Below are 11,144 nucleotides of genomic sequence, written 5' to 3'. Positions count from 1 at the left end.
TCTATTTTCTACAATATTCTGATTAATGGGTCAAAGAAGGCTCCAGCAAGGAGACCACAATTATTCCAATAATTGTTCATGCTAACAATGAAGTTTCCCTAGGTAAAGAAAAATTCGAGGAAGATAATTGCTTAGGTGAAGTAGAGTGTTTCCCTCCCAGGCAGTTCCAACTAATGATCTTTGGTGTTATACTGTATGATGTAGTGAACCCATATGGCATGGTTTTGTGCAGCAGCAGCAAAGTAAAATACAAAGCATAGAATGGGGTCACTCTTTTTCGATAAATCACCATGAATACACAGATTACATGTACAATAGGAGAGAAGTATATCTACTAGGAGACATCGAGGCCATGAAAGTACACAGCCTTCTAAGAATTATTATCCTTAGCCGCTTAAATCCACATGCCTATCTGGAGTTTTACATAGCTCCGAGTCTCAAGAAACCAAACGCTAGGAGATGATTTAAAAGATAAGCTTGTCTCACAACTTCTCTCTCTCTCTCTCTCACGCTTTTCTTTCTTGGATAAGGAAAGCTCTAGCCCTGCATCTTTCTCTTCCTTTTTCTCATGGCATGTGAATTGCTTAGGATATTGAACCTCCAGGACGCCTATAGACGGGGAGAGGCATTGGAGTTTTCATGCTACCCCATTGTCCTAATTGGACTTTGTCAAAAGAGAGGACAGTGATGGGGCATGGACGCCCTATCCATACCGCCCCTATATAGGGAGTCCGAGTTGGACTTCAACTTGGGAGCAAAGAGATTGCCAGCCTTTAGGGCTGCCCCCTTCTAGAAGGTGCATGTCTAGTACCTCTAGGAGGCGCCCTAGAAGGCAAGGGCACCGGCCCCAGGGGACACCCCCTTCTCTTTTAAATGATCCCTTTTTAGTGATACCATACTTGACAAGGCAGCGCCCAACTTCCCTTATTGGCCATGCCCACTTGGATCCCATCAAAGTGAACTAGGGTTGACCTAGGTCCAATCTTCTTTAACCCGACCTAGCCTAATCCTCATTATTTCTCTAGCCCAATCGCTTCTCTAATTAAATCTGAAGTTTTTTGATCCAATCTATGAGAGAATAATCACCTGCAATCTTATTCCAATTGACCTAGAGACAGATGGCATATGCTAGATGCATTATATGCATTACTGGGATAGGTTAACTCAGGTTCCCACTCATCAAAGAACTGCCTCTTTAAGTCCACTTAGTCACACATTAACTATATTGTCCCGCATTGGATATGGAGCCCATATCACATTATTGAACCTCTTGGTAAGTAGGATAAAATCAATTGGTCTGCCTTTTCCTACACAGGCTACATTGTGTAATTCAACTCCTTGTTATTCCTTTGTCCTTGTAATGACTATTGAGTATAGCATTGTGAGACCGTTAGCTATATGGTTGCATGATCTATTAGAATGTTGGATCATGTCAAATATTCTTTAATAAAAACTATTCATGTGAATCCCTTTTGAAAATAATTAATTATTAATTATAATAATTTGTAAAATATTTATTTTCAAAAATTTTTAAGTTACCGTCTGGTTGGGTCTAATATGTGTGACCACATCTCCATTCTAATATAGACACTATGCCATTATGATGATTTTTATGTTGGATAGTCTGACCCTCACTCGTGTCAGAATCTAGTAAACCTTCATGCTCTGTCTCAAAAACGAAATTTAGGATATCATGGTCGCTACATAGAATTGGCTATAAATTTACTGACCTTAAAGTACTACAAGTTATCTTATCCCTCAAGTCAAGGAATCATTTATAATCTCCTAGTTCAAACCTTCACCTAACAATCCTTTGTAAGGTAGATTCAGTGTTGGTTGTTTAGTTTGATAATACACCTAGGTGTCAGTACAATGTCTCACATACATAAAGGAGGAACTTCATGAAGTCATTGTCCATCTCAAAAGTCTTATGAGTGCGATACCTAGCCTCACCCATAGATGTGAACAAATTTCAAGTACTAAGAAATGTCTAATCCTTCCTGTGAAAACACTCCATCCACTTGGGTAAACCCTAGAGCACTTGAAAAAAAATTTCTAACTCTATGGCCGATGTATGATATCTACCTTATACTATATATGACTGTTTATGAATAGGAAACAACCTTGATTTCTTGACTATTCTTTGCTTTCAATATGCAAATGGCTTTTAGGGCCTATCCTACTTCCAACATATACATGTAGAATTATTCTTTTATTCATCAGAGAAACCACTATGACTACTAGAACTCTAAAAAGAGTAGTGGATAACTTCTCTAAGAGTCAATGGACATGATATGAACATGCAGAAATCAAGTATCAAGATACCATCTTCAGTACATCACTAGCACTAGTGCCTTATCAAGACAATCTTTAATGATTGAAAAGAGACCAAAAGTAGCAGATCCCAGTCAAGTTTTGAAAACATTAAAATTTGAATAGCTGGATGGAAAGGACTACCGATCTTATATCAGTAAGGCAACCTTAGTAAAAGCAATCTGTGGGCCAAGAAAGAGGGTAAGAGAGGACTTCAGTTAATCGCATGGACAAAACTTGTAGATCCATAAAGAAGAGCTTGGATTTAAAACTTCGTGAGTCAAGCATACAACCTTAAGATCTACATATAGAAACAGGGTAGTGACAAATCAAGTAGCAACATAGGGATGTGTTTGCAACGTCATGGAACCACCAATAAAAGTTGAAGAAGATAATAGTCTGTACTAAAGCTAGGCAATTTCAAATGATTTGGCAGGAACTTCATATAAGAAGCTACGGAGTCAAGGCAAGAGCAGTCTCGCTGCAATATAAATAAATAAATTAGGAATAGCAAGGATTTGTAATAGCAAGTCCCTCCTAAGATACAAGTAAAAAATTGTTCACGGAAGTCTTCCCGTGCTTGGCATGTAAAACAAGAGACTTAGGATGGCTCATATCCCATGTCCTTTAATGGTTGGTAAATAAAAACAGCAGCACCTATAAATTTTTTTATTGTTCCTATGCTTTTCTGATTTGGCCAGATATTAACAAAGTTACTGAAAAAAAATTCAAAAAACAACTTGTTGTCACCTTAATAAAGATAAAGATTTATGAGAACAATGAAAGGGATTTTAACAGTGTAGTCCTTGTATGTGCCCCTCAATGTCCTCACTTTTTTACTTCCTCTGCCTCTCTTGTTAATGATTCCCTATCCAACTCAGCCATCCATACAAACCAAGTAGATCTGCTCCCAGGTCCCAGCCACTATTTTGAAAACTGGAATTGGCTAAACTATGGAGGGCTAGGGAATTGACCAAACATAAGTGGTCGATCAGGCAGCAACATTATCAAGAAAAGAAGAGAAAAGGTAATGGCGAGATGAGGGAATTAACACCATTTGCCCGAGTAGCATGACTGCAATGTCAAAATACATAATAGTAAAAAGACAGATCTAAGTAAATCTCTCCAAACACTTTCTCCTTTCTCAGCCTCTACTCTCAGCCCTACTCACCATACAAAGAAGGTGACACAAGTTCACTAGCTGGGCATCAAACAACCTTAAGAAAACCAAAGAAGATAATAGTCATTTTTGCCAGTTTTAGTTAGAAAGATTCAATACATTCTATAGATGATCAATGTTCTTGTAAGAAAAAGATTTTTGTCATTGAAGATTGACTTAGTGGAATGAAGCAGCAAGTGCCTCCTCTATATAGTATGTAGTCTAGTTGGGTGAAAAGGAAGCAGATAAAGAGTGGAAATTTTCGAAATTAATGAATTCTACAGTGACAATACTGCTGTAATGCAAAGACAAGCTGTAATCCTTTATTTGGAAAGGGCACAATTCTTATGCAACCAGATAATTACAACAAGAACTCCTACAAGAGCTGCAAATGGTAAGTATTAGGGCAAATGATAAGTATTAGATACCAATGATTCCATATAGTGAAATGCAAAGGAATCAGAGACAATGCAAACTATCATGATGGAAATTCTTATTTGTCAGCAGAACTTGAAAATCCATAATACATAAATAAAGCATGAAGAAAATCAGTATAGGAACAAAACTGCTAGAGCATAGGAGCAGAAGATTAAATCAAATCCTCTCTTCAATTTATTTCATAACAACATGCCAACATAATAACTAGTGCAAATTACTAGCATGATACTGCTGCTCTGAAAGATGAAGATTTCAACTTAGACAGATTTCTAGACCGTTCCCTCCAACTTCAGCTTTCAAGCATTGAAATCCGCATGACTCAAGCTCAGCAATGACTTTATCCACAATCGTTCTAGATAGTACTGATCCATGTGTCAAGGTACCATTTGATAAAGGGAAAAGGACAGAAAACTTAATCAACTACACATATCTCTACAACAACAAAAACTACACCCACACATAGGGTCAGGTTAAATTTATACTTGGTGTAACTTTTATAGAGTTACACCTTTTCTTTTTTTGAATTGGACAATGGAGCCCCATATCGAAGATCTAGGTTGTTAAATGTGATCTACTACTTCTAGACTGCTTATACACCAAAAATCATATGATTTGAAGACTCCTAACCCATGCATCAAGTGGTCAAAAAAACAAGTATCGTTTTACGTTATTTAAACTATCCAATTTTTGATCATTGATACATAGGCTAAGGGTCTCCAACACATTACTTTTAGTGTGTAAGCTATTTACATGAAGTACATCACATCCAATAGCTCGGATCATTAGTGTGAGACCACCATCCTCCAATTCAATAAAAGGTTTAACTTTATAAAAATTACACCAGATGTAACTTTAACCTGACCTATAATATACATATTGTGTTTATGATTCAATGTGCATAGCTAATGATCAATAACATAAGATAATAGCCAATGCCATACATGTTTCAAAACAATGTCCTAAAAAGTTAGCCATTATGGAATAACATCAGGCAATTAACTATGATAATTTATGGGCAATTGTTCAAGCTACGCCTATATATGTATAGAAAAAATAGAAGACAAAGCGTACAAAAGAAAGAAAGTAGAGGGTGAGAACTTCTCAGTGACATAAGTGTTTCTTTCCAAATGACAACTCTTGGAGGCTTTAGCACCAATTTTGCAAGTCCTGCATATACAAGTTTATCTATAGGGCCATTGAATTATTAGAAGATGTTGTTTACTAATCAATACCTCAATATCCCCAAGAGTGAATGCATCTCCAAGTATCCAAAATATCTCTAACGGAAGGCATCTATTTTGAGTATTATATTGCCATTTAAGGATACAGTAAATGAAGGTATCAAATTATTCACAGTTATGAACCTCGTTTAAGCCTTTCTAAATGTTTTCCAACTCAACCCCAATGTCCTCATTATCTAGTTCCTAACAAGAAAACCTAGTAATTCAGCTAATTGTCATCTCTAAACTAGGAGAGACCAATGAAACTCAAATTCCAGCAATTAAGAAGCTTTGCCAGTCTAAGGGATTGAAAATACTTATGAATAGAACAAACAACCCAATTTGTCAGTATGTCTGTAGCAGCATCAGTTTCAACCTCAGCTAAAGAGACAAGGAGGAAACAGCCCTCATACATTACTTTAAGCTGCCCTCATACATTACTTTAAGCTGCAAACTTGATCCTATATATAGCATTAGCTTTTTAGGCCAATGTATGATGATGTCTAAATATGGACAGACACCAGGTTATTCTGCAATGCCCAAAATGTTTTATCTCTTTCCTTGCAGATGTGCCAGAACAGAAATGAAAAAACCAGGTTGCATCATCAGTAATTGTTGCCATCTCCTTTTGCTTCATCACTCTTTCACACAACTTCACAGCATGTCTTACAAGTTTAATTCCATGACTGACATAAACTCAGTTTTCTTTGTCAATCTTAGAGATGATAGAGAATACTTCTCAATATTTCCTTCAGTGAGCTTCTTAACCAAATTACCATTTTGTTCTTACGAAATTCCAATGTTGGGTTTGAACTCCTACTCGACATCAATATATATTCTGCCAATGGACGTAAAAAATCAACTAGTTGTTATGTCAGCTCTTTAATCTGATAATATACCACTCAACACATAATTAAAAGTTTCAACAGTCATTTCTTGATCAAAAACTAGGAAGCAGAAAATCTTTGCCAGTCATAACACTACATTAGTAGTGTCTAGTTTCTTGCGTTTCATGGGACTTAAGTGTGCTTAGGGAAAGTAATCTTGAAAGTTGACACTGTCTTCAATAAAGAAACAGAAAAAATTACTTGTAAAAAGATTAATTTAAGTAAAGCTTGGACTTAGAACCTTCTATTGAACTATTGAATGCAAGGTTCGCCGTCTCGATACCGGCCTCCGTACCGGTGCCATGCTAGAATAGTATCGGTACGGTACGGTATGGAGTTTTTTTTAGCATACCAAGTATCGGTACGCCATCCATACTGAGTATTAGTACACCATCCGTACTGAGTATTAGTACACCATCCGTACTGAGTACCGGTACGGTATGCCCTATATTGCCCGATTTGGGCCGGTATGGCATATCATGATTGAACGTATGATGTCTCCGAGGGCTTCAAAAGAAAGCCAAGTGGATAGGTTATGATGGTTTATATAATTCATACACAGAGCATGCTGAGTCCCAAAAACAATATTTGATAATATACTTAGGGAAACAAGACAGAGAATACAAAGTCAGATCTGTCGATGAACAACAAAAGCACCAGATAAATTCCTTTCACAAAATCAACTCCTCTCAATGATAAATAGAAAAACACATGCTAAACTAAAATATAGTGTTTTCAGTAAATTATTCAAGTAAATTAACAGTTCAAAATTCAACTAAAATGTAAATTTAGGAAGTGAATGCCATCATTCAGATTCAGATATGCGGCAAGGCAAGCATATATATTTAAAAGCTAAAGAGTGGTCAACGTAAAATAGAATAAGAAAGGATACATGTGGGTAGCAAAGTCAAAACACAACCTCCACCACCAGCTCCAGTAAGCTTGGATGCTAACTTATACTTTAGTGTTGTTCGAAGCACAGTTTCTATGGAAGCATGGCTGACCCCCATGCACTGTAGTAAACCTTGGTTCATTTCCATTAGCTCTTCTATCCTCTCTTCCTTTGAGGTGACAGATACGTCATCTGGAGCAGGTGACTCTATGATGGTTGCGAGCTCCTTACTAATAGAATCAACTGCTGTAAACACAGCAGCCATAGCATCCGAATGCCTCAAGGTTCTTTCAGATACACCCGCAACCAAAGCTTTTGTATTCCTTCCAACCTTTGTATTAGTGATGAGCATTCTAAGAGGTCCAGTAGATTTGATGTGAGTCAACTCGCCCAATCTGAACTTGATCATTTTACCTGTTACATATGCATCCACACTTAACTTGACACAGTAGGCTTCCTTAACATATAACATGCGATGTGTGCAGCATTGAAAGTTCATGAAAATGAAGAGGGGGTAACCAAAAAATAATAAAAAGAAAAGAAAAAGAAAATATGCAGTTTATATCTATCCCATAATTCCAATAGCATTCAGAAATATGCTCATCTCTAAGGCTCACAATAGTCTAAAACAGAACACGTCAGAACAAAAACGAAATTAATACACGACCAAAAAATAAAAAGAATAGTTTATCAAAGTGCTTGATAACGTTACAAACCATAAGTGCTTACATTGTTGCCAAGACAGAATAAATTAGCCAAAAAGAACAATTTGATGTGTTTGATAATGTTACATACCGTAAGTGCTCACAGTGTTGTCAATTCCAGAAGGCTTCCCATGTAAAATCTTTTCACCTTCAAATGCCCATTTGTTCACCAGCTCAAGTTCACTCTCCTTTAGTGTAAACCACTCATTTTGCTGGTTGTCAATAGAGATGGCACCAGAGAGTGCCAGCAGAGCTGCTGAGAGAGAGACGCACAATGAGGCAGACGAACCCAAACCAGAGGCCATCGGAAGTTCTGAGGTGACAACCACTTTCCCAGGCTTAAAACTAGCAAAAAGAGGAACTCCAAAATTACGACACCCAAATTGAACCAGATACGGATCTCAGAAAAGAAAACACAGAGACATAAAAAGAATAAAGTGCTGTGTCCGCATAGATTAATACCCTTGGATTGAAGTGTAGAGATAGAGGAATGCCGAAACCCCTGAATATAGCCAAATTTTAGCTTCCGGAATGTTTTGCTGCTCAACTAGGCTTGCTATCAATCTCGTACACTCCAACAAGCATGACCTCGGAGATGAAGGAACGGGGCTAATCTTCTCCTCCAGGACCTCCTTTAACCTCGACAATGGCCAAGAAAACACCAAACTCAAATCTTTCAGCTCAAGTTCAACTTCCCCGTCATCATTCTCTGAGAAAACAACAGAAACTAGCCACCTTCAGCATAAATTCAAACAAAATCGAGCACCACTTGCTTCCAAAACCCTATAAAGATCGGAAAAGGGATAACCATCACCCGCAAGACACGATCAGAAGAAATCACTGCTATATATTAGCCACAATAAACATATAACATAGGATACCAAAACCAGAATCCAATCACTCAAAAGAAGAGGAATCAAAGACCGATGCCAAGAAAGCAAAGAAGGAAGAGATATCAACGTTGAACAAAAAAAAAAAAAAAAAAAATCAAATTACGACATATATAACAAGATATTATCGTCCATCTGCTTTTCTTCCATATGATCACTAAGTTCCTATCGAATTAGAGGATGGGGAAAGAAAGAGACCTGCAGAGGTGGGAGTGAGGCGAAAGGAAGCGTAGGTGTAGAGATCGATGGCGGCGGCGACGGCGGTGGATCCGTGGACGACGGCGTGCTCGCCGGAGAATATGATCTTGCCGGGGGCTCGAGCTCGGACCTCCATTGGGCACACCCGCGATGGAAGCTCGCTCGCGGGCGCAACGGGGAACGAAGAAGCAGCGCTGTCGGCGACAAGCCACGGGATGGGAGGACAAGCGGCAAGGGGGCATCTAACAGGAGCTTCCAAATCTCTCGAACTTGCACGTGCGATGCATGTGCGGAATTGGTGGAACCTAATTGCACGTGCCATAAAACACCTTTTGTCTCCTTTTATCGGGAGCTGAGCGTAGATTATTTGGAAGTGCAGGCGATAATACTACATGCAATATTTTATTCTATCTCTATTAATACCGAGCAAGACAAACCTGTTTACTTGTCAGATCACATGTCCACAGTTAGATCATGAATTCATATAAAAAAACTTTATAAGAAATGCAATAATAATTCATTCGTGATAAAGTTTTATATTGTATATTTCACAAATTACACAATATTCCCATTTCATGGATTTGGTATCTAAGATTACGAAGGGTTTTAGTCCTCAGAGTTCAAAGTTACTGTTAAAATATTTTTAAAAAATTAATTTTATTTTTCAGTTTCACCATATTTGGGACATCTCAGGAGTTATAAATATTCATATATAGACTCTATACAAAAGATAATATAGACTGATATAAGATCATGTTAATACAAAATTAATATTCGTTAATACAAGTTGTTATGTGATCTCTAAAATTATTCCAACAAGATCATGCTAAGAAAGAAAAATAATACTGACCGATACAGAATCATACTAAAAAAAAAAATCAGCTGATATAAGTTGTTACGTAATTTTTAAAATTGTTACTGGAATTTGGACCCAGGGGCGACCACTGGCCCGGGAAGGAGGAGCTCCGGTGAGAATCAGCGGGTGGCGGTCTGGCGGCGCGTGACGTCCTCCGGGAGACCTGCAAGAAGCCGGTGGCCGGGGTTCCTGACGTCGGCCCTCCGATGCTTAAGTCAGAGGGGGCAAGTGTATGAACGGGAGGAGTTGTGAATATCCCGAGTTTCAATCTCCCCGCCCCTTTTAAAATGGGAAAGTTTTCCTTTTATAAAGTGGGCTGGGTTACCTGTGATGTGACAGGGCAAACGGTCCGTCGTACGATTAGGCATGCAGTAGAAATTAATGCTCGATCGTGTGAATCAATGTTGTTGCCGTAGGAAATTAGGTCGAAGCTCTCAAGTCATCGCGGAGTCATGCCATCATTCGTAGCCAAGCAGGTTTGCCGTAAGAGGCTTGATGTCCGTAGACAATAGAAGCCATACGCTTTAATTGTTGAGTAAGCTGAGTGCCTGTAGGGGCCATACGCATTGATTGTTGAGTAAACCGAATGCCTGCAGGAGTCATACGCATTGATTGTCCACGAAGGCAAGGCGTAGTTTTTCGGTCGCACTGCGGGAGGGATGTGACCATAGCGCGAGTCGGGCATCTTCGGGTTGGTAGAGCTGCTCGGATGCTTCCAGGTCGGAGGAGGTCTGCTCGGCTGGCTCCAGGTCGGAGGAGGTCTGCTCGGACGTTCATGCAGGTGTGACGATTTATATTTTCCCCCCAACACTACCCCCCGACTCCGAGCTCGAGCTGCTCGCAGGCTCGAGCGCGGGAAGTAGCTACGGTCGTGTTAATGTGGATTAGGAGAATTTTGAATTATCGCGCGCTTCAAGACGCTTTTAATGGGCGGCATCTCCTTTTTTGGAAACGTTTCATCAGGGAGGTACCTTTTCGTTTTTCGAATAGTCCTCGCATCGTGGGCTCATAATGGGGCCACACGACCTAACGAGGCGCTTCCATATTCGAAGCGTCAGCTCAAATTGAATGCAGCACTTTAATTTTCGGGGTCGACACGTGTCGTGATCTGGACGGGGAGCAGTGCTCCGCCTCGCAGATCTGGACCGTCAGAGGGATTTATATATAAATCCATACTTGGCCGTCTCTGACTTCTTACCCATTGTCTTTCTCCATCTTCTTCCTAGTTTGAAGCGGTCGATCCTCCATTACCTCCAGCGAACTCCCAAAGGTGTCCTTCTCTTCGTTTGCTCGGAACCCCTTCTTTCTCCCCTTCTCTCTTTCTTTTCTTTTCCTAATGGGTCTTAGTCCGGATGAAATCGGGTCCACAATGAGTGAGGTGGAGGTTGAGATGGCCGGGGAATGGTTTTTTCCTCGGCGAGGGTTCCGTTTGGAACCCGCTGGGTTGGGGGATCGGGTAACGAACCCCTCTGTGGGTCGGATCAGAGTGTATTTGGAGGCACTCTGGGCCGGCCTACGATTTTTCCTCCATGGGTTCGTGAATGAGTTGCTCGGGGAGTACCAACTCGTCCCGGCGCAACTTGCTCC

At 39.6% G+C, this 11,144-nt stretch overlaps 1 protein-coding gene across 1 annotated transcript; it reads right to left on the bottom strand.

The window, feature by feature from the left end:
* Nucleotides 1-3,953: 3,953 nt before the first annotated feature.
* MK (mevalonate kinase) lies at nucleotides 3,954-9,082 on the bottom strand. Its single transcript, XM_088703109.1, has 5 exons — nucleotides 8,702-9,082; nucleotides 8,076-8,322; nucleotides 7,705-7,958; nucleotides 6,910-7,323; nucleotides 3,954-4,272 (listed from the first exon to the last, which is right to left on the bottom strand). Exons 1-5 carry the CDS (start codon nucleotides 9,021-9,023, stop codon nucleotides 4,163-4,165), a joined length of 1,347 nt encoding a protein of 448 aa, XP_088559235.1. The 5' UTR covers nucleotides 9,024-9,082; the 3' UTR covers nucleotides 3,954-4,162.
* Nucleotides 9,083-11,144: the final 2,062 nt, after the last annotated feature.

This window comes from Phoenix dactylifera, chromosome 8, assembly GCF_051530095.1.
Source record: "Phoenix dactylifera cultivar Ajwa chromosome 8, Ajwa_hap1_PhDact_Kaust_v1.1, whole genome shotgun sequence".
Classification (NCBI taxonomy): domain Eukaryota; kingdom Viridiplantae; phylum Streptophyta; class Magnoliopsida; order Arecales; family Arecaceae; genus Phoenix; species Phoenix dactylifera.
This window is presented reverse-complemented; position numbering and strand designations above follow the sequence as displayed.

What these genes read in the sequence shown, in the direction of transcription:
- MK (XM_088703109.1), bottom strand. Translation starts at nt 9,023, where the DNA reads ATGGCACGTGCAATTAGGTTCCACCAATTCCGCACATGCATCGCACGT. An exon ending in CTCTACACTTCAATCCAAGG is followed by an intron (nt 7,959 to 8,075) that starts GTATTAATCTAT and finishes TCTTTTTGCTAG; the next exon opens with TTTTAAGCCTGGGAAAGTGG. An exon ending in TTTGACTTTGCTACCCACAT is followed by an intron (nt 4,273 to 6,909) that starts GTATCCTTTCTT and finishes CACATGGATCAG; the next exon opens with TACTATCTAGAACGATTGTG.